The 24,803-nt window shown below is 45.9% G+C and overlaps 2 protein-coding genes across 2 annotated transcripts in view; both read right to left on the reverse strand.

Moving 5' to 3' along the window:
• The window catches only part of RFESD (Rieske Fe-S domain containing), a 278,054-nt gene that overhangs the window by 149,991 nt on the left and 103,260 nt on the right, over positions 1 to 24,803 (reverse strand). The window lies entirely within an intron of this gene.
• The window catches only part of ARSK (arylsulfatase family member K), a 145,465-nt gene that overhangs the window by 44,087 nt on the left and 76,575 nt on the right, over positions 1 to 24,803 (reverse strand). The window contains exons 6-7 of the mRNA XM_077462371.1: positions 18,484 to 18,708; positions 7,060 to 7,281 (exon numbers count right to left, since the gene is read on the reverse strand). Coding sequence (XP_077318497.1) covers positions 7,060 to 7,281; positions 18,484 to 18,708 — 447 coding nt within the window. The remainder of the gene's footprint in view (positions 1 to 7,059; positions 7,282 to 18,483; positions 18,709 to 24,803) is intronic.

Here is a 24,803-nt window from a genome sequence, read left to right on the forward strand (position 1 = left end):
CAGCACTGACCTATAGTAATAGAAGCTTTGGTGCAATAAGTCATACCAGTGGCGTAACTAGAACCTTCAGGGCCCCGATGCAAGAAACCATGAAGGGCCCCCCTGAACCCCAGCCAGGGCCCTTCCCTCCGAGTCCGGCGGTGGAACTCTGGGGCGTGGTCACAGGTATGACCTTTGTGAGCCCTGTAGTTCCACCACTGGTATCAGTAGTTTTTTTTTTTAGGTGCCCCATTGGGGGACTGTCCCTGTCTGGCTGGGGAGAACAGACATCAGACTGAGTGGCAATGCATGGAGCAGGAGAGGGGTACTCTGAGGAGCCGGCTGAGGACACAGGTCATGCGGGGAATGCACAACTAAAGAGCAGCCAGTGCGATAGTCGAGCATGGAGCTCTGCTAGTCACCCTCCACCTCCAGCCACCCGTGTGCATGGTGCATTGGTACCCCTAGCTGCCTATGCTGCTGCCGGCCATATGTAGAGGGGGCTGCATGGGCCCCCTGCATCACAGGGCCCGGTTGCGGTCGCAACTGCTGCACCCCCTATAGTTACGCCCCTGAGTCATACCACTCTTCTAGGATCACCTGTTGTGCCTCTAGGTATGCTCCTGCTGTGCCTAATAGTAAATTCGGCCCTGAGCTAGTGTGAGTTCCTCTATTTGACCTGATATCAGCCATTTGCTATCAACTGTACAGCACTCAGACTACCAGAGCCAGGGGGCATAATAAGGAACCAACCAGGTGTGTTGTATGTAAATATACTGACAAGGAACATCAGGAGAGGCCGGTCCATAAGGGTTGCAGGGGCGCTGCCTCTCTAGTTTGCATGTGGGAATGCATGCAGGGCGCCAGACTCATGTTTCTATGAGGTTTTCTTTTTTTTAAGCCACATGATTACAGCCTAGGGCTCTAATTGGCTTGGGTATGCAGAAACCACCCACTTGTAATACTAGTGAATCAATATTTGATATTGTCTTCCAGCTTCTACTCCTGGCCAATTTAGGACAGGAGGCAGATCGGGTTGGCCAGGAGGAGAAACCGGGAAGCCACGTAAGGGCTGAGTGCAGGAGGACCATGGAGGAGTGTAGACCTAAGGTTTCTTTACTGCCCCCCCCCCCCCTCAAAAAAAAGTTTAGCCAGCCACCACTGAGGAACATGCTGATAGGAGGTGAGAGTAGAGTGAGATGAAGTATGATCTTATTAGCCTGATGCTGCTTGTTTACTGTCCATACAGTAGGCTAAATGTGAAGAGAAGACACTGGTGTATTCGTTAAAGGGGAACTAAAGGATCTAGGGCTGTGTGAAGTCTTGAAATAATGTGCATGTACAGTATGCACAGCATAATAGTATATTATGGCACACTTCTCTCCTAGTGTACCCATCTCCAGGGATGACAGGACCAGGATCCCATCGCTGTTTCATCTGCCAATGCCAAAAATTAGCTAGGATTTACATTGCACGCCACTTGTGGCTGTATTGGATGTAATTAGCTGGTCCCTTTTGCTCTGCCCCCCCTACACTCACACTTTCCCTAATGATAAGATTAGTACATCTCTGCATATCTTTTCTCTTTAAACACACTTGGAGTATAGAGAAATACATGCTGATCTGACAGAAATCCAGTCTACTCCTAATTTGAGCTGACAACTCAGTGCTTCTGCTGCACTAAAATCCCAAGCAGTGATATCAGCGTGCTTAGTTTTCACTTGTAGATTACACAACACCTCCCCCCTCACCTCATCTCCATTACATAAAAGGGCATGCTCTGTAGTCTAGCAGGACAGAACCTAGGCAACATTAGCACATGATTGGGTGCTGAAATCAACACAGTTTAAAGTGGTTTTGTACATAAAATTGCATCTTCTTCTTATCTAAATCGCATGGTAACATAGGTACAGTAATGAACATTGAAATAAAATATTATTCAGTATTTACTTTATATTTGTGATGTTTGTGCCGACTTCCGGGCTGTCCTCCCGTGGGAGTAGGCGTGGTTATCGGCCTCGCAATGGTCCCTGGGAAATTTCTTAGCTATTTCCCAAGAATCCATGGGGGACATAGTAATGCTGAAATCTCGTGAGATTTCGGAAGGAGGACGCCGGTCACGTGACGAGGAACTTCCGGGGACGCCGCCCGTTGTGATGGCAACCAGAAACTTTTACAGCGCTGCTCACTGCTATTAATGAGCATGCGCGAGATGGAGCGGTGGATGCTGGGAGCTCAGCGTCATCGCATACAGGAAGTAAATGCCTGTGGGCTTCAGATGCCCACAGTAAAAATGGAAACCGCCGGACTGCTTTTTTAAAAGTTTTCCTATGCAATAAAATCATCACGCCGGGGGTCAAAAACACACCGATCGTGACTGCTAAGACACGGTAGGAATCGCCCACCAGTGACACAGGTAAAAAAAAAAAAACACAGCGGAATCCCGCTTTGAAGAATAACTGAAGGCAAAACATGTTTTGTTTTGTTTTAGATAGAGTGGAGAGGGCTTTGTATTCCTGTCTGTTCCCGTCAGGGAGATTCACCCTCTCTGTTTGCCCTAGAGGCTATTATCAATAAAAGTGAAAATTAAAGTAGGGCACTAGTTATATACCTCCTGAAGACGCTGTGAAAATGACCCCCTTTCTGTTACTTTCACTACCACTTCCAGAATAAAATTTAGAAAAATACACATCCAAGGCTTGAGTTTGATTGGTGGCTATGCAGTACAGCAATGCTTGGATGAACATACTGAGAATGTAAGCTATGCTCCCTGTGTGGGATTTCAAGATTAAAAGTGACACTAATGCCGTGTGAATCCGTTGGATATTACGATCATTTATGGGCTCCAGCGGACTTTTTTTCTCCGACGGAAGTCCGACGGACCTAGAAATAAAACGTGTCAAATCTTTCCAACAAACTAGAGTCCGGTCGAAAAATCCATTTGTCTGTATGCGAGTCCGACTAAAACTGACGCTAGGGCAGCTATTGGCTAGTGGCTATGAACTTCCTTCCGTCAGACTTTGGTGTGCTTGTGTGTGGCCAAGTCCGTTAGTTTGGAAAGTCCGTCAGAACTCCGCCGAAAGTCTGTCGGGAAGACTGTCGGGAAGACCATCGGACATAGTCCTTTGAAAAGTCCGGTCGTGTGTACACAGCATGATGGATATCCTTAAGCAAGGCATAGACAGTTTGGATCTCGGCCGTTCAGCAGGGATTGGGAGAGATTCAAACCATGTATGGGCAGGCTGATTGAACCCAAGTTGATTGATCGATCAACTTGAGTACAAGCAACCTGGTGGATTTTTCATGCGATTATTGGCAGCAGCTACAGCAATAATCACTGTGTTCTCCCGGCCAGGACACCTCCCAACACCCCCCCCCGCTGGTAGAGAACACAATAACTCCTGGTTGCAGCAAAGAAAGTCGCTCCATCTATATAAGGCTTTATTCTCCAAAAATAATACATACACACGCCATAGCTCCCAGCTATCTCTGATTTTCGAGAAACTGTCTTTGATTTGGAACAAAGTCTCTATAATTCTCTTTCCTACTCATTTGTCCCTCATTTTGGTCTGATCTATATAGTTGTATATAAAATGCACTATTTATATATCAAAATGTGTTTTACAGTGCTACATTTTTCATCCAATTTCTAAATTGCGCAATTTGTAAATTTGAAAAGCCAGTATAAAGGAATAGTAGTGGTAAAAAAAGCACTTGGGGGTTTAACGAACCAATACATTTTTCCTTAAAGGGGGCGTGGCAGGGGGTGTGTCCTATGCCTACATACTTTTGCTAATAGGTGTCCTTCATTCCCATCTCAGAAAGTTGGGAGGTATGCACACCTACTACCTAATGACCTTGTAATCTATTTTTCAGCAAATCATTTCTTACTTTGTTTTTCTGCCTCCTTGTAATGCTCTCGGTGAGCTCTTAAACTTCTCTCTTTCCCCCTCACTTTTGTATGTTTGGAATGAGTAGTTGCAGCCATGTGGACTGCCCTATGCACACAACACATCCCTTATAATTTCTAGTCCATCTCAAGAGTGAGCAAGAGAGGGTGGTTCCATTCCTATATACAGTGAGACCATGGAGAATGAATGTAGCCACTCTCCATCAGGAAGTCAGAATACAGCTGCAAAAAAGACATTTAGAGATTTGAAGAAGGCTGAGAGCAATAAAGGGATGGTTCCCAGCGCCTTTTTTAAATGCATCCATAACGCATGTACTGTAAATGTCATGTTTTCCAGTGACCCTAGTTCACACCAGTGCATTCAGTTCTGGTTAGGGCTGCCACCTTTTCTTCAAGTCAAACATGAACACTTTAGCGATGCACACCAATTTTTTTTATAGTATAAACTATACATATATTTTGATATTAACTAACATTTCTGATCATATGAAGTTAATAACAAGAGTTCCCCTTTTACATCCGAACTCACAGAGTTCCCTTTCACTATAAGGGGGGATTCTGCAGACTCTGATGTAAGGGAGAACTCTGGGGACTCTAACATAAAGGATGCTCTTGGAACCTTGATTTAAGGGGAGGCACTGAGAACTCTGATTTAAGGAGAGGACTCTAATGTAGGGGAGAACACTGTGGCCTCTGGTGTAAAGGTGAACTCTGATGTAAGGGGTGCTCTGAGAATTCTGATTTACCTTATGTACTCATTCAGAGGCAGGAGAGAGAAGGGGGGAGACTTCAGTCACAGACAGGGATGGGTGGTGAGCTCACTCACCCCTTGGCAGTCAGCCCCTTTCACCCAGATGTATCTGAGGCTGCTGAACTTCAAATTTTCAGCCCCCACTTTGCTTTTCTGAGGCGCAGCACCGGGCATTGGAGTTTGGGTAGACACAGAGGTGTAGTGGTGGGAGGAAGAGAAGCAGATTGAGCCCTCTCTCTTCTCCCATCTGTGTGTGTGCGTTTGTGGGGGGGGGGGGGGGGGGGGTGATTGTTAGTGCTGGCTTTGGGCAGTGTGAAAGTGAGTCTAATGCCACGTACACACGACTGGACTTTCTGGCAGACTAGGTCCAACAGTCTTCCCGACGGACTTTCGGCAGAGTTTCAATGGACTTCCGAACAAATGGACTTGCCCACTAAGTCCATTCGAAAGTCTGTTCATTTTGAATGTGATGACATAAGACGGGACTAAAAAAGGAAGTTCAATAGCCAGTAGCCAATAGCTTCCCTTGCGTTGTATTTGGTCCGTCGGGCCAGCATACAGACAAACAGTTTTCCCGATAGGGATTGAGTCCTTCAGACAGATTTGAAACATGTTCTATTTCTAGGTCCACCGGATTTTTTAAATGAAAAACAATTGGATTAGGCCACACACAATCGGATTGTCAGACGGACTGATTCCATCGGACCTAGTCTGCCGCAAAGTCCGGTCGTGTTTACGCGGCATAACACACACTCTCGGCATAGACAACCGTAACCAGCAACCCTGCTGGGAAGCCATAGTCCAGTCTGAATAATGTGTCCGGGTTCCAGGCAGTCTGAAACCTGGACACATGATTCCAAACCTGAACTGTCTAGGTGAATCCCGGACAGGTGGCAACCCTAGTTTTGGTGCTTTTAAAAAAAGTACAGAATGCTGTGATTGTTTTCGCACAGACTGTGTCTAAATGCATGTAAACACTCCAGATCACACATTGCTCTAATGTAAAAATGTTCAAGTGTTCATAAAAAAAAAAGAAAGAAACGTACTGGAGTGCACTGAAAATGCATCAAAATATACATTAAAAATGCATGAAAATGGAAAATTGCGTCCTTCTCTTATGTAAATTTCTATACATTTAAATGATGAAAATTTCAATAAAAGTATATTAAAAGAAAATTGCATCCGGGAACACTGAAATTGTGGTGTGAACAATCCCAGGAATGTACTTGTTAGTGTTAAGAATACATACTTGAATAGAATTTTTTTTTAAATCAGAGTTTACTGTTACTTTAAAGAGGAAGTAAAGCCTTAATAAAAATAAAAATAGACCCTGCAAGGCATGCTAGCCCATTATGTATAACTTACCTGAGATGGAAGCCCCCCGAAGCGACTCTCATCATCCTCCTGGGACATGATACCTGGAGTGACTTTGCTGTTACTGGCCAGAGCCGCGATGACCTCACCCTCCCCCCCCCCCGCATGCAGCGGCAGGCTTAGTGCGCCTGCACGCCGCTGTCTGACAGGCGGGGCCTGTCATTTGCAAATATCTCCTAAACCGTGTAGGTTTAGGAGATATTTCTTGGACCTACAGGTAAGCCTTAATCTAGGCTTACCTGTAGGTCAAAGTGGTCTGTAAGGGTTTATAACCACTTTGATTGTCAATTTTCACTGATGTGCACATGAAGATCCCTTTCACACTAAAGCACCACTAAAAAACAGTGCTAAAGCGATCGTTTTTGCGGTGCTCTAGCTGTGCACTTTTTTAAATGTGATGAAAAAATCCAATAAACACCCGTTTACAGCACTTTAGAAACACTTTTAAGGCGCTTTGGAAGCGCTGTCCATTCAATTCAACCGCAGGGGTGTTTTTGGAGGGCTTTTTACAGCACTTTAAACCAGCCCCAAAGATGCCGCGTGTGAACCCGAGTGTGAAAGCACTCATTCAAATGAATGGGAGGCAGTTTTCAGGTGCTTTTCAGAGGCTATTTCTAGCACTAAAATGCCTGAAAACTGCCTCGGTGTGAAAGGGATCTTAGGCTTGGTTCACATTTCTGTGGGTGTAGGAATCGCAGCAATTCCCACATCCACAGTGAAAACGCACTGCTCTGCAAAAAAGCATGTAACATTGCGTGTGATTTCCCTACGGGCGCATTTTTTTAAAAGTGCATGCATCTTTTTTTTGCGAAAACACAGGCACGGCAGCCCATTCATTTGAACGGGCTGCCATGTCCACGCAAATGTGGCCTTCAAAAAACGCATAGGTGTGAACCTAGCATAAATGAATGAATAATGCAAATTTTTATAATGTTAGCAAATAGACTTCATAAACTTTTCTAGATTTCATTTTTGAACAAGCTATAATAACTGTGATTAGTCAAGCTTAATGGCAAAGATTAAGAATGCAGTCCAACCAACGTACCAAACAGCTGGGGAGAGACTGAATCACCATCCGAGTATGCTATGTACTTCCAGTAATTATCTCGAAGCATGTAGGTTGAGGCGTTTACATTAGATCCATGAAACTGACTCAGTGCCCAGTTAGGATGCAAATCGGGCAGCATCTCATTCTGTGATGTTGTAGATAATAATGGCACCAGGGAGTAACCGCTTATGTTTCGAGGAACAGGCAAACCTGCAATTTCTAAAATAGAACAGAACAAAAAAAATAAATCACTCCAATAAAAAAAATACAAAATAATCCAGCAGTGACTGATTCATTTGGATTACATAAACAGGTGCATTTGCAATTCTGTAGTCCCTGTGGACATATTATAATCATACTTAGAGTGCCAACATGGTCCCTTATATTTAAATCAACTGAACAATCTAAAGCCACCTATCTGAAAAAGTGGCGTCCCAACCATTAGGGGCGCATGGGTGCACGGGGGACATAGAGCACTGTGCTCCAAGCCCACCCAGTTGTGTGACAATATGACAATAGCAGCCAACCGGGGGGAGGAGTTTCTTTGCCGCCCCCCCCCCCCCCAAAAAAAGACACCAGCCGCCACTGATCTGGAGGGAAAATGAACCCTACAATCCCAGAAAAACATTAGGAAGCATGTAAGCCTCTATCTGCTCCCCCCCCCCTCCGGTTCCACATTTGGCATCTTTCAAGGGTGAACAATTCCCATTTCCGTGAGATTTCGCTGCGGCGAGGTCACTCTTAAATTTGGCCCCTCTTCTCCTTCCCCCACCACCGATCAGAAAGAGCAGCACACTTTGCACATGGGCAGTAAGGAACCGGCTGTGAAACCAAAAGGCTTCACTGCCTTTTCCTGGCCATATGGCTCCCGTTCATGCTAGGCCTGAGGAAGGAGCGTTGCTCCCCAAACGCGTCGCCTATTCGTCCATTCGCTCTACAGTTGCTGTTTTTTTAACTACATAATATGGAATTTCATAAGCTATGACTTGTTTTCTTGTAATTATTCCTCTTGTGACTGTTTATATGCTATTTTAATTTGCCCTTTCCCCCCCCCCGCCCCCCCCTCCTTCCTCCTTGATTATGAGCAATCTGATGGTGAAATATACAGCGTTAGCCCGTGTACACACGGTCGGACATTCCGACAACAAAATCCTTGGATTTTTTCAGACGGATTTTGTCCGAAACTGGTGTTGCATACACACGGTGGGACAAAGTTGTCGGAAAATCTGATTGTTCAGAACGTGATGACATTCATTCGTTACGACAGGACTACATTGCGGCTAGTAGCCAATAGCTTTGGTGTCGTAATTTGATCTGAGCATGCGTGACACTTTGTCCGATCGGAATTCTCTACAAACAATCGGACAAAGTCTGATCGGATCATGCTGTCGGAAAATTTTATATCCAGCTCTCAAACTTTGTTGGTCGGACATTCCAATGGAAACAGTCCGATGGAGCCCACACACTGTCAGATTTTCCGACCACGTGTACAAGGGTCGGAATGATTGAAACAGTTCCATTACATGCAATTTTGAACTGTCCAATCGCATGACAAGTCACACTGGTGTGAGCCAGGACTAAAGGGAAAACAAACAGCAATGAAAACCTGACATGTATTCTAATTTCTCACAAATCTATCTAGAACTGAAAAAAATGTTACCCTTGTTTTACTTTAACTGTAGCATAGATAATCATTTATGAGAGAATCAGGCCAAGTTCACCTTTGTATTTGCTATAAAGTCTTATTTTTCTCAGTTAAATATAATTTTTTTTCTCACTAACACTAATGAGTTAGACAAAAGCATTTTATTATTTTACTATTGAAAATGATGCGGGTGATGTCATTCTAGAATAAGTTACATATCTAAATAATATATATAAGGGGATAGGAGTCACCTACAGGGAGTTTTTTTTTGTTTTATCTCACCTCATGTCAGCGCAAATCTTTAACCACAAAGATTTACCTCCTCCGTCTGGCTTAAATTGTATCTAAAGCCAAAACTTTTTTTAAAGTTTTGGGTAGAGTGGTGAGGGGTCAGAAGAACACAATCAGGTTTTTCTTGCTTGCAAAAATCTGTCCCACACCTGCCCCTTTAAATGCTTATAGGGGGTTACGTGACCAAACGTTATGCCATGATAGCTTTGTGATAAAAAGTAAACGTTAGTAAAAAAAAATGTAAAAAAGCTGGAAAGGAAATGTCCAGTAGTGGGCTGATATAGGGATAAATAGTCTGAGACAGTGGAGAGCAGGGTTCCTTCTCCCCAGAAGAGTTCCAGATGTGCTGGGGTTGACTTTGCTGACATACAGTTTGGAGCTCTGGCTGTCCCAGCCCTATATACTATATAAGGCTGAGAGCAGTGGTGCTCTGAACTGTGCATCAGCAGAGTGGAAGCAGACAGTAACTTGCAGAGCCATGGATGGGGAAACTTCTCAACCAGGATACTGCGGCACTCCCGATGAACTCAGACGGCACCCCAGTTGAGAATAGATGGTCTAGATAGAGGAAACTGTATGGAGATCTTGTTCAGTTACTACAATTTACTGTTTTGCCCGTATATGATGCTTTCCTTCATAAATATAAAGTATAATTGTAGGGGATAACTGCTGTGGAACATTTTTATTTGTTGCTGCTGTATCATCCTTCAGTAGTGTGGACAGGATTAAACTGAATATTCATACAGAAGTGCAGCAGCCATCTTTAAGGAGACCACTTTGCAATGTTTTATGGAGTATCTCCAGTGCAGTAGGCAGCTATATTGGCTGGATGTAATTCAATCCCAGAAAACAGTGATTGACTGATGTAACAGAGTAAGGGGACAGTCAACTAGGCTGCTGAAAAAGGGAGGCCTGTTGTGCCTTAATCCTGGAGAATGCAGGGGGCAAGCCATTGTAGGGACCATGTGTTGCTGCAACCATTTCCTGCACTAAGTAAAGAACACCAAAGGTTGCAGTGAAGGGGGAACTGTAATGTTTAGCCAGAGTCTTTGCTGGAGCTATCTGATGCTGTGCTGCCCAGTAAAAGAGTGCTTATCAGAGACTCAGTTGCTTCTGGATGAACAGATTCCCTGCCGTAGCTGACTACAATCGGGGGAGAAAACTCAGAGAAGCAAAGAGTCTGAGAACCTGCTCCCTAGATGGGTGTGAATTGATGCTTGGTAAGACCACACTGTACTAGAGAGAACCCCCACCACTTGTAAGGAAGGGACTGTAGCAGCAGGATTAAAAGAGAGATCATCAGGGGGGCGTGGCCAACTGCCGAGCTGAATGGAAGCCTGAATCCTCAGCTCCTGCACTGAACGGATGATAACGGCCGTATACTGCTAATCCGACCGCTAAAAAATGAACCAACCGGATCCCCACATGTTCGGGAACCAGAACGGAACATCACGGAAACGAAAAGAGTACCGAAATCCGAAGAAATTGACGGATTTCTTCTCCTCCGGGAGCTCTCAAAATGGCGCCCGCGATACCTCACAGCACAACGAACAGGCCTATACTGATCTGCCTGATGCGGACGTCCTGAACACGCAGGCACAAGACGAAGATGTAAACTCCACATCATCCCAGGGACCCCAGTCAGCATCCAACAGCCCAGCTAAGTCACGAATGAGACTAGAAACTACTACTACTCCAGCTCTGGAGGTAAGGCCTACTCTGGACAGTCTCCTCACACAGACACCAGCATCCTCCCCTATTGCGGCCTTCCCCACTGCTAATCAGCCTGTGATAGACACCATGTTAAAAGACATGCTGATCTCTCTACACAGCTCCTTACATTCTGATATCACCTCTCTAGTCACAGCATTCAAATCTGAAATGGTCACTGTGAGCAGCAAAGTAAATGTTCTTGAACAGCAGATGAGCACAATGGCTGTCACAGTTAATGATTTAGTCGATGCTCACGACCACACCAGAGAAGAACAACAATGGGTTCGCGCCAAAATGGCGGACCTCGAAGACCGCTCGAGGCGCAACAATATAAAAATCAGGGGGATACCCGAAACAATCTTACCCTCAGATCTACAATCCTATGCTAGAAAAATGATTTCCTCAATTCTGCCTGAGCTACCCCCAATTGAAACGGTCATCGATCGTATTCACCGACTTCCGAAACCACATCACTTATCTGTGGAGGTCCCACGAGATACCCTCATGAGAATACATTTCTTCCACACCAAAGATATGCTTCTAGCCAAAACCAGGAGAATGGAACATCTTCCTCCACCATACCAAAACCTGCAATTCTTTGCAGATATATCCCAGTACACGCGTCAGCAACGGCGTCAACTACACACCATTACTAAGCCACTAAATAACCACAAGATTCCATATCAATGGGGTTACCCCACCAAACTCCTGATCAACAGAAATGGAAAGAAATACAGCATCCATACAGTTGAAGAAGGTATACAGCTTCTCCGTGAATGGGGCATTGTCCCTGAACCAATAATGCCAATACAGCAGCAACATACTGCAACCCAACGCCATGGCTCTTCTGATCCTAGGATCCGCTCCAGCCAATGCACATGAGATTAGTGGTATCACTGTTCAGAAATCCACTGTAACCTCCGTTCCAGTGCCTGCTCGTTGCAGATTGTTCACGAACACTACCCCCACAGATTGCTAGGTAGTCCTACCACCTTACTACCGAGCGCTACCTTTCTTCCCCTCACCATCGCACCTCCCTTCCATTGTTTTTATCTCGCTTTTATTGTTGTTTCAGCTTGTGTATATTAACTGTCCGCTTTTTCCCCCACCCGTTCTTTCCTTGGAGAGCACAACCCTCAGACCTCTACTGACTTCCGCACCTGCTCCATCAACCGACCAGTGGATCCACCGTCTTCGCAACTTCTACACCGACAATACCTGATAAGCCGTCAACTGTCAGTACTACTACACCTCTCACGACCCTCCTTCACCATTGCACAGAATGCCTAAATTCTTATCTCTCAATGTTAAGGGTCTTAATCACCCAGCCAAGAGGTCGTCTCTGTGGAAAACTGCAATATCTTCTCACTGTGATGTCCTCTGCGTTCAAGAGACACACTTTAAAATCAATGCAGAACCCCCATGTACCAATAGACACTTCCCCAATATTTTTCCAGCCTCGGGACCTGAAAAAAGAAACGGAGTTCTAATAGCAATTAAAAACACACTCTCCTTTTCACTACACGATAGCCTAGTTGACCCCAATGGCAGATATCTTGCAATAGATTGCTCTTTAACCTCCTCGCGCCCGCCCTATAGCCGAATTACGGCCGTAGAGCAGGCGCGTTCGTTCGGGCGGTCGTCCCTGGACGGCCTGATGTTTACTTCCGCAATGCGCGCCGCCGCGGGCGCGCATCGCGGAAGTTCTGTGTTCGCCGTGTCCCCCGGGGACAGGCAAACACAGATCGCTGTAAACGGCCAATCACAGCGGCCGTTTACAGCGTGATCGGCGTGTCCAATGGGAGATGATCTCATATGTAAACATATGAGATCATCTCGCAGCGCCGCTCTCCTTCCTCGCACAGACAGTGCGAGAGGGGAGAGATGAACGGCTGCAGCGGCAGCCGTTCTGATTCTGGAAAGAAAAAAAAATTTAAAAAATGAAATAAAAAGTGCCATCCGCCCCCAGCAGTGCCATCCGCCCCCAGCAGTGCCATCCGCCCCCAGCAGTGCTATCTGCCCCAGTGCCATCCACCCCAGTGCTACCTGCCCCCAGTGCCATCCACCCCAGTGCTACCTGCCCCCAGTGCCATCCACCCCAGTGCTACCTGCCCCTAGTGCCATCCACCCCAGTGCTACCTGCCCCTAGTGCCATCCACCCCAGTGCTACCTGCCCCCAGTGCCATCCACCCCAGTGCTACCTGCCCCCAGTGCCATCCACCCCAGTGCTACCTGCCCCCAGTGCCATCCACCCCAGTGCCACCTGCCGTCAGTGCCACCTGCCCCCAGTGCCACCTGCCCCCAGTGCCACCTGCCGTCAGTGCCACCTGCCGTCAGTGCCACGTGCCATCAGTGCCACATAGTGCCATCTGTCATCAGTGCCACGTATCAGTGCCATTTGTCATCAGTGCCACCTGTCAGTGTCACGTGCCATCTGTTGTCAGTGTCACGTGTCATCAATGCCACTTATCAGTGCCATCTGTCATCAGTGTCACGCGTCATCGGTGCCATGTATTAGTGCCATCTGTCATCGGTGGCACATATTAGTGCCACGTATTAGTGCCATCTGTCATCGGTGCCACGTTTCAGTGCCACGTGTCATCAGTGCCACGTATTAGTGCCACGTGTCATCAGTGCCACGTATAAGTGCCACGCGTCATCAGTGCCACATATTAGTGCCATCTGTCATCAGTGCCACATATTAGTGCCATCTGTCATCAGTGCCACCTGTCATCATTGCCACGTATCAGTGCCATCTGTCATCAGTGTCACGTGTCATTGTCCTGGTGCTTCAAAAGTGTAATAAATAGTCAACAAGTTAGATGTGTAACTTATGTTCCTAGAACACATGATGGCGCTACCTGCATGTTGGGCCTCTCTATGTGGCCAGGCTGTGAAAAAGTCCCACACATGTGGTATTGTAATACTCAGGAGGAGTAGCAGAATTTTTTGGGGGGTGTCATTTGTGGTATACACATGCCACGTGAGAGAAATAACCTATTACAATGACAATTTTGTGGAGAAAAAAAAAAAAAATGAAAAATCTTAATTTTGCAAAGAATTGTGGGAAAAAAATGACAACATCAAAAAGCTCACTATACCTCTTACTAAATACCTTGGAATGTCTACTTTCCAAAAAGGGGTCATTTGGGGGGTATTTGTACTTTCCTGACTTGTTCGGGTCACAAGAAGCGAGATAGGCCACCAGTACATCAGATGTGATCAATTTTGTGCGATTCGCACCACAGCTTGTAGACTCTCTAACTTTCACAAAGACCAAATAATATCCACTAATTTGGGTTATTTTTACCAAAGACATGTAGCAGTATAAATTGTGACCAAAATTTATGAAGAAAAATTAATAATTTGCATAATTCTGTCACAGAAACAAAGAAATATGCGTTTTTTTTCAAAATTTTCGGTCTTTTTTCATTTATAGCGCAAAAAATAAAAACCCCAGAGGTGATCAAATACCACCAAAAGAAAGCTCTATTTGTGGGAAAAAAAGGACAAAAAATTCATTTGGGTACAGTGTTGCATGACTGAGTAATTGTCATTCAAATTGTGAGAGCACCGAAAGCTGAAAATTGGTCTGGGCAGGAAGGTGTTTAAGTGCCCTGTAAGCAAGTGGTTAAACAACGTCAGATATACTATTTTGGCTCTATATGCTCCCAACAAAAAGCAAATTAACTTTCTCTCCAAGCTTCTGAAGAAAATAAATAATTTTAAACGTGGCCAACTCATAATTTGTGGGGACTTCAACATAGTCCCGGACATCACCATCGATACCTCCTCTCACACTACTAGACCTGCCTCTCAAATGGGACCCTTCATAAGGAATAATGATCTCTATGACGTTTGGAGATGTCATCACACCACGGAAAGAGACTATTCCTACTTTTCTCCACGCCATAATTCTTACACATGCATAGACTACTTTTTGGTGGACAAATGGACTTTACCCCGTATATCTACTTCAGAGATTTCTACCATTACATGGTCCGACCATGCACCGGTTATGATAACTGTGGAGGACTCTCCGACCACATCCAAAACTCGGATCTGGAGAGCTAATGCCTCACTTCTTAACTCCCCACAATATTCAGACCACCTCAAACAAGCACTGGAGGAGTACTTCTCCCTCAATGAAGAATCTGTTAATGATAATTTCACACTTTGGAACGCTCATAAAGCGTACATAAGAGGAGTACTTATACAATTGGGAGCCAAAGAGAGGAGGAGGAGATCACAGCGCTTAGACACGCTTACTTCAGACATCAAAACCCTGGAAAACCAAAATCAATCCAATCCTAACCCCTCCACTAAACTTAAACTAGATCATCTTAGACAAAAACTACAAGCTCACCTACTTGACAATTACCAAAAAGCACACACTTACTTTAGAGCTGTACATTATTCTACTAGTAACAAAGCTGGTCGAGCCATGGCTACCAGAATTAAAGGTCATTACTCCAAGACTAAAATTCCTTTTCTATTTCACCCCACCACGAACAAAAAAGTAATAGATCCCTCTGCTATCGCAGACGCATTCAGCCACTACTATGAATCCCTCTATAATTTAAAATCAGACCCCAATACCACACAACCCTCTCCTCAGGACATAGACTCCTTTCTCCAAGAAATAAAACTTCCCAGACTCTCAAGTGATCAACTTCAGTCACTGAATGCTCCATTCACACCACAGGAAATTATTAACACCATTTCTGCCCTGCCATCCAACAAATCTCCAGGCCCAGATGGTCTCACTGGTGAATACTATAAAAAATTTAGCTCGCTCCTCAGTCCCTACTTTTCCAGAGTATGCAACGACGCTGCCTCCTCCTCCTCTCTACCTCCAGAAAAGCTATCTGCTCTAATTATTACATTGCCGAAGCCAGGGAAGGACCCGTCACATCCACAGAATTTTAGGCCAATCTCTCTTCTAAATGTAGACACCAAGATCTACGCCAAACTTATAGCAAACACTGATAGATTAAATGCCCCATTTAATACATAGAGACCAATCCGGATTTACTAAGGGGAGACAAGCCTTTGATGCTACCCATAGAATAATTAATGTGGTACACCATGCTGAGCTCACTAGAACGCCTTCTCTGCTTCTGTCTTTAGACGCAGAGAAGGCGTTCGATAGAGTACATTGGGAATATATGAAAGCAACCCTACTTAAGTTTGGATTCCAAGATACGATACTCTCTGCAATTTTAGCTCTATACTCGTCACCTTCTGCCCAAGTATATACCTCTGAAATGTTATCTAGACCCTTTCAGATCACTAATGGCACACGCCAGGGGTGCCCCTTATCGCCACTAGTTTTTAACTTAATAATGGAACCCCTGGCCGAACACATTAGAACACATTGCAACATAAAAGGATTCACCATTGGCCAAATAGAACACAAAATTAATTTATTTGCTGATGACGTCATATTGATGATCACGGACCCCCTTTCTTCCCTGGCTTCGGTACAATCATTATTGAAAAGATTTAGTGATTTATCATATTATAAAGTGAATGAACATAAATCCGTTATTCTAGACATGGGTTTGGATGCGACCACTGGTAACCTTCTTAGAAATTTGTTCCCTTACTCTTGGACTGACACTGGTTTACCCTATCTGGGTATACATATTACTAGATTTACGAAATTACTCTTTTCCCGTAACTATCCTGACATCAAACAAACGCTACTTCAAGACATGGAAAAGATATCAAAACATGAATTTTCTTGGGCAGGTCGTCTAGCTGCTTTCAAGATGATGGTGTTACCTAAACTGTTATATGTCTTTCGTACACTGCCTATACCAGTACCGCTTACTTATCTTAATTCACTACAATCTGCATTAACACGCTTCCTTTGGCAAGGCAAGAAACCACGATGCAATCACACAAAGCTCATCAAACACAGATCAGTAGGTGGCATGGGACACATAGATATTAAGAATTACTATATCGCTACCATCATATCCCAAACGAAAGAATGGTTTAACACACACACCAACACCCTGTGGGGAGCTATAGAGAACACAGTGACACCTGGTACTAATCTATCCACCTGGCTGTTTAGCACCTCCACTAAGACTCCACAATTATCTCTATACTCACCTACCATACAAGCCACGGTCAAAACTTGGAGAACACTACACTACACTAACTGGACAAATCTTCCCCTACGACCCATTCCAATCCCCCTTGAAACACTACAACTACTTACTCCCGACCTCCACATTCCTGTCTGGATATCGGCCATGGCAACTTACACATCGGAACTTCGCTCTCTAATTAAATCCAATTCGCATACACTCAAGCAACAACAGTCGGCCACCCATATGACGGACTATCTAACATACTACAGGATAAGACATTGCCTCGCTGCTCACCCTTCTTTAGAAAGTTCTCTACCACTAAACATTTGGAAGTTCCTCTTTCTTAACGATCATATCTCTAAGGGGATCTCAATAGTATACTCCACCTTGCAGGGAAAACACATGTTTTACAAGTCCAAACCCCTTACAGACTGGGAGACAGACCTTGAAACACAATTCTCAGATTGTCAGTGGCAACAAGCAATTAAGTCCACTTACACATACACTGCTTGCTCCGCACTTTGGGAGCTCGCCCAAAAAATTACAATGAGATGGTACTTGACACCATATAGAATCGCCAAAACAAACACCGCATACTTGCTGGAGAGAATGTAACTTGCCTGGGACACTCCTACATATTTTCTGGTCATGCCCGCGTATAAAACTAGTCTGGTCCAAAGTAGAAACACTACTACATGAAGTTCTGCGCCTACACATTCCACTAACTCCTTCTCTGGCAATCCTCAATATTAACATTAACGACATTCCATCAGACCTACGTTTAATCACCACACACATTCTCTTAGCCACAAAACTCTTAATAGCAAGAAAATGGAAGACAACTGCAGCCCCATCACTGGATGAAATTATCATGGTAGTCCAAACGCACTATACATATGAAATTGTTCTCTCTAGAGGGAAACACAATCATCACCGCATTAAAACTCTCTGGCATCCCTGGTCGGTATGGTATGACCAATACCACAATGTTTGATTAACTCTTTGAATCTAGACAACCCCATGACTCTCCGTCCTCTTTTGCTTCTTCCCCTTCTATCCCCCCCTCCTCTTCTCTTCCCCCCTCCTTTCCTTAAGCTCCCTCTCCTCTCCCCCCCTCCCACTCCCCCCCCCCCTATATCTCTTGCCCTTCCATCATTGCTGTTTATAAGCTGATATTATAGGCTGATATTATAGGCTGATATTGTAGGCTGATATTATAGGCTGATATTATAGGCTGATATTATAGGCTGATATTATAGACTGTTATGTACTAAAATGAACATTATATTGTACCTATTGTACCTATCATAACTACTGTTCCTGTAGTACCGTTTGTACCTACTGCGTATTTACATTGTTGTATGTTCGCTAAACTCAATAAAAACTATTTTGAAAAAAAAAAAGAGAGATCATCAGCAATGGGACACAGCAAAAAATACACTCTTACAGGGCTTTTTACCATTCCTTACCCTATCCCTAAAACTAAAAATTATTTGGCATTAAATCTATTTTAATTGTTTAGCTTGTGTCTGCCAATTACACCATAGTATATTTTAGCAATTTTTAAAACTTTTCATAATTCTAGAAATAAAATACACACAGCTATACCATGAGGGATTACTTTCCTATAATAATATCAACTTTTACACAGGCTTCAGAGGTACTCACCAAGCATAGTGGGGTAAAGATCCACCAGGGAGACTATATTTGATATGGTTGTTCCAGGTTTTATATTGGGACCCATTATCAGAAGCGGGATGTGTGCGCTGCCTTCATACATACTCATCTTATAAAACTGTCTGTGTTCCATAGCAAGTTCCCCGTGGTCAGACGTATACAGCACATAGGTTGTGTTGAGGAGTCCCGTATCAGTGAGGGCAGAAATAATTTCACCTGCAACAAGACAAGCTTCAAGTTTGGAATACTATTCATCATTCTCTGGATTGTATAAACATAAAGCACAAGCATCAGGCATACCTAGAATATTACTTATTGCACTTTATCAAATGCTGACAATTATGCTGGTCTACCTGTAGCTTTAGCTATACCATACCAGTCATTTTACTGGATTTGGTAAAAACAACACATTGCAGGAACAGTTACAAGTTACAAGATTAACCCCTTATGACCTGCCATGCATATATATGTGGCAGCAAGTAGGTGGTCCACATTCTGTGCTGCCACACATGCAGTATGTGTAATGGTAAAATGTACTGGGCACCATAAATGGGCGACCATGTTGTCCCACACAGCCATGACAGTTTGTAACAATAAGGAGACAGAAGAACAGCGGTGATTCCTTGTACATCTCCCCAGGATAGCATTTAATACATGCCACAAAAACTAGGCTGCATACCAGAATAGTCTTATCCCTTCCTTGAGAGGACACATGCAGACCTTCTGCAGCCTATTAACTGAATTCACATTTCAATCTTGGTGACCTTGTAAAACCATCAAACTTGCAAGTTTGATAAATCAGAAAAGCAAACATGTATCATGACAGATCACCCCCAATGTAAATACCTTAGCTGGAGTGTTTAGCAGTACACATTTCTGTCTCTCTGCCCTGGTAGAATCAATAACTCCAGGGTATTTCATAACTTCTGAAATAATAACAGCATTGCCAAAATGAGGACATATTTACTTATAGCCATTGTAGAGCAGCGTTTTAAGTTCAAGCACCCCTATATTAGAGGGTATGGGAACCAACGGGGAACATTACCCCTCCTGGGTAAAGCAGACATCTGAAACCTATTATATTTATATCCATTCAAATAGTAATTACAGGCTGGACAATAATATGCAGACTGTAAGGTATTCAAAGACATTAATATCTATAGAAAACAGGGCCCGTGGTATGATTGTAAACACAGTGACATCTCATGGCCACCCCTCAGCCGCTGCATTTGTCAGATTATTTCTGTCAACACCCCCCTCACCCTCAAAAGAAGAGGAGTTGCCCTGCAGTTGATATCAAACCAAGGAAAACCTGTCCAGTCTTATGAGTCTTATCAGGTCCTGAACTAGGACTTGATAAGTATTTTTTCTTTTTCAACCATTTTGTTTTGGTTTTGAAGTGTTGCCTCTTTGTTATCTTTTGTACTCCCCCCTTGCCATTTGCTTGACAGTTCCTAGCATAGCACATAAAAAGGCAATTACTAGTTTTTAACATTCAAGAACCATTAACTACCATTAACCTGCCCTGAAGTGAACCCAGGTAAATTCAGCTGATCCCTTATGAAGAGGATGAATGACCCCCTTGCGGAAATACAGACAGCAATACAATCTTGACAGGGTTTCTGAGCACCACCTACTCTATTCCAAACTAATAAAAAAAAAGTTTTAGTTAGAAATACACTTTAGCATTCCAAGATACAGCTATCAATTCTGGTTCTTAGTAAACATATTCTGGGGAATTGAATAAAGCATTAAGCCTGGCTTCACACTCAGGCGTTTTAGCGCTGGAAATGGCCTTTAAATAACGCCTGAAAACCGCTTCCCATTCATTTCAGAGTGATTTTTCACACTGGGCTTGCTCTTGCGGGATGTTATGAAAAATGTATGGGCAGCACTTCCAAAGCACCTGAAAAGCACTTCAGAAGCGCCGCAACACGTGCGCTTTTAACCCCTTCTTCAGCCGCTAGCGAGAGTTAAAAGCGCCCAGCTAGCAGCTGAAAAGCACATCTAAAGCCGCGCTAAAACGAGCGGCACTTTAGTGCTAATGCTCGGCGACCCCAGTGTTAAAGTACCGGTGATCCCAGTGTGACTCTGCCCCCCTTGCATGCTGCCATGATGCGCCAGGAATAAGGAAAATTGTAAACTCACCTTTCTGTGGGGTGGAGCCAGTGCACAACATGTGAGGAGTGCCGGACCGGAGTTCCATATGCAGACTGACTATCCTGCAGTAATCCTGAGAGAGCGGCACCCAAATTGTGCCCTGAACTGCTGGGGATGTGTGCTGGGACCCCTCGGGCACCTCCCTGGATGGTGAAATATGGCCTCGCCTGGCCTAAATCGACTGGAGATCGGCTGGCGCAATTCACATGGGGCTCTCAAAATGGGGCTGGAACACAGGAGGAGGGGAAATGGCTGCCGCTCCAGAGATCCGTGGAGACCCAGCAACAGGCGTCTCCCCCACAGGACATGGTGAGTCCAAAACCCCAGAGGGAAGCAGAGATAAGAAGGGGGAGATCTCTGGACAGACAGAGGGATCACTGGGCCAGAGCGGACAATGAGGTGGAGGGGGAGGATAATCCATCCTTGACCCAGATAATGGTGGCCATATAGTGGTGCCAGAACAAGTTGATCGATCACTTTGAGGAGCTCAGAATGGAGTTCTCCTTCATGAAGCATGACATGCAGAAGTTAAGGGAGAAGGCACAGACTACTAACTACCGGGTTGCCTCCTTGGAAGATATTGTCAGGCCTTTGGACACTGCTGCACAGGTGACAAAGAAAACTTTATCTGAGCACACTTTAAAGATGGCTGACAAGGAGGATCGAATGAGAAGGAACAATATTAGGCTGGTGGGGTTCCCTGAGGGAGTGGAGGGGAAGCACCCAGAAGAATTTCTAAAGAAATGGCTGACTGAGCAAATGGCTCCTGAGACTTTCACCAACATTTTTGCCATTGAAAGGGCGCATCGTATCCCAGGTCGGGTGCCCCCAAAGGGAGCCCCCCAGATCTATGAAAGTGCTGCACTTCTGAGACCGGGAGAATATCCTGTGGGGAGCCAGAACGGGCTCTGGCCCCGATTTTTCGGCAACCACCCAGAAGCAGAGAGCTTCCTTTCAGCCCATAAAAAAAAAGATTGAGGGATTTCAACCTGATTTACAGTATGCTGTACCCGGCTGTCACGATCACTCTGACGTTTCGGCCAAACACAGGAGTCTTACCCGTCGAAACCTGTCGTGGAGAGTCCGTCGTTTCCCCTTGACGCGCGCTAAAGCTAACGAACGCTTTCGCGTCGACGCGAACGCGCGCACACACGCACGCAGGTCACGAACGGGTGCACGTGTACGTGCGAGGGCGCGCTGACCCGTCGTACGTCCGTTTGGCGCCCTAAGGTCTTCTTTAGTCACTGGCTCCCTTCTATCCGTGCTGTCCAGTCTACAGCGTGTCCGTGATCTTGCTATCAGTATCTGTACCCGTTACCTTGGTTCCTGATATCCGGCTTATTCCTTGACCCTGATCCATTGCTGCCTGTCTACGACCCCTGCTTGTCTGACCACGTCTCTGCCTCATCCTCTGTACCTTGCTGATCGATTCCTGCTGACCCGGCCTGTACCCGACTCCGCTGTTCCTGTTGTCCGTCTGAGTTCCTGTGTTATCGGACGTCTGCTCTCCAGCCAGTTCCCGCACTTGTGCCTGCCTACTACAGTCAAGCGCCACCTACTCTACCAACTTGCTGTCGGTGCCCAGCTGACTATCCGGACCAGTACTACCTGCCAGGCACTTGTGCCCCCTGAGCTATTGAATACCTGTCTCCACCTCCAGGGGTTCATTAACCAGGGGATACGAGGGGCCGCTCCCTGCATTCCAGGCTCAACAACTAGGTACGTGACAGTACTGGACAGCCATGTCCGAGCCTGCGCAGGGAGCCTCCCCCATGGACGAGCTCTGCCATCACCTGGCCGGCCTTACCCAGGCAGTTAAGAACCTACAAGAGGGCTACGGAAGACTGGAGGAACAAATCCAGGCGCTATCCGCTTCTGCACCAGTGGCTCCTGGGGCTCATGCCCCACCGTCAGTCGTGATGCTCCCACCTGAACCCAGGGTCCCAACTCCGGAACGGTTCGCAGGAGACCGGAGCAAGTTCAGGGCGTTCCGCAACTCTTGCGAACTCTATTTCGCCCTTCAACCCAGGACATTCTCCCTTGAGGCGACAAAAGTGGGATTTGTCATCTCCCTGCTAAGCAGCGAACCCCAGGCCTGGGCACATCGTCTGTTGGAACGGAAGGACCCGTCCTTAGACTCCATGGACATCTTCTTCCAGGCAATGTCCAGGCTTTATGAGGACCCCCAACTAGCCGCAACTGCTGAAGCAGCCCTACATGCCCTGCAACAAGGTCGCAGACCTGTGGAAGACTACGTCTCCGAGTTCCGACGATGGAGTGCAGACACAGATTGGAACAACGCGGCCTTGCGGTACCAGTTCCGCACGGGTCTCTCCGAGGCTCTGAAGGACGAGCTGGCACGTGTGGGTGTTCCCGAGACCCTGGAGGGCCTGATAGACGCTTCTATCCAGATTGACAGGCGTTTGAGGGAGCGCCGCCAAGAACGATCTTCCGCAACTTCCCGTCCGATTTGGATGTTACCACGGGTGCCTAGTCACCCAACTCCGCCTGTTCCAGTCGCATCCACATTGGACACCCCGGAGCCCATGCAGCTGGGGCTACTCCGCCCATCTTTGACTCCAGAAGAACGCCAGCGTCGTCGGGTCAACAACCTCTGCCTATACTGCGGAGAACCAGGGCACTTTGTTCGTTCCTGCCCGGCTAAGACGCGTAAGTGCCTCCTTGTCCCACCTGTTCCCTCACCTGTGTTGCCTGATAACATCTCCCATCTAGCTGTTCCTGTTCTTTTACAGCTTCCAGGAAGGACTGTCTCAACCCACGCGGTTATTGATTCCGGGGCATGCAGTGGCTTTGTAGATTCGTCCTTCGCCCGAAAGAACAGGATCCCTCTTAGACCAAGGAAGAAGGGGCTCTCGGTATACCTGGCCGATGGGTCTACCTTGGAATCAGGACCAGTAACCCAGGAGACCAGTCCTCTACCCGTTGTCATCGCCGGGTCTCACCAAGAACTTCTTTGCCTAGACGTCATCCAGTCTCCTCTGTTCCCCATCATCCTAGGCATGCCTTGGTTGAAGGCACACAACCCACGCATTGATTGGGCCACCGGAGTAATTGAATTTTCCTCGGACTACTGCCACCGGCATTGTTGCCCGACCCCCAACGGGGACTCTTCTGTCCTTCTCTGTCTGGATTCGGATGAGGAAACCCGACAAGCCGTGCCTGAGCAATACCACGCTTTTCTGGACGTATTCAGTAAGAAGGGGGCAGAAACTCTCCCTCCTCATAGGCCTTATGATTGCCCTATTGAACTGCTCCCGGGGGCAGAAATCCCATTCGGAAGGATCTTCCCCCTGTCCGAATCCGAACTGAGTACCCTGAAGTCCTACTTGGACGATAGTCTTGAAAAAGGGTTCATCCGACCTTCTACCTCTCCAGCCGGCGCTGGGATCTTCTTCGTGGAAAAGAAGGACCATTCTCTGCGGCCATGTGTGGATTATCGGGCGCTAAACAAGATCACCGTTAAAAATCGCTACCCTCTGCCATTAGTACCTGAGCTTTTCCAGAGACTGGGTTCCGCTAAGCTGTTCACAAAGTTGGATCTTCGGGGTGCCTACAACCTCGTCCGTATCAGAAAGGGCGATGAATGGAAAACAGCCTTTCGTACCCGCTTCGGACACTACGAATACCTAGTGATGCCATTCGGGTTGTGTAACGCCCCGGCTACGTTCCAGCACTTTGTCAACGACATTTTTAGAGACTTTCTTGATTTGTTTGTGATTATTTACTTGGATGACATACTAATTTTTTCCTCCACTTTAGCCATCCACAGAGAACACGTTAAGAAGGTTCTGACCCGCCTCCGTTTCCACGGCCTATACGCCAAGCCCGAAAAGTGCGTTTTTGAAAAAGAGAGTATTCAGTTCCTCGGCCTGATTATCTCGGTTCGAGGGGTAGAGATGGATCCCCAGAAGATCTCTGCAATCCAGGACTGGCCCGCCCCCTCCGATAGGAAGGGAGTTCAGCGATTTGTGGGCTTCGCGAACTTTTATCGCAAGTTCATAAAGGGATTCTCCTCTATCATCGCTCCCATTACCGGACTGACCAAGCAGGGCTCAAAGTTCCGCTGGACCCCTGAGGCACAAGAGGCCTTCAAGACCCTGAATAAGTTGTTTGTCTCAGCGTCAATCCTG

Source organism: Lithobates pipiens, unplaced genomic scaffold (genome assembly GCF_037356315.1).
Source record: "Lithobates pipiens isolate NorthernLeopardFrog02 unplaced genomic scaffold, aLitPip1_a1.2 Scaffold_3, whole genome shotgun sequence".
NCBI lineage: Eukaryota > Metazoa > Chordata > Amphibia > Anura > Ranidae > Lithobates > Lithobates pipiens.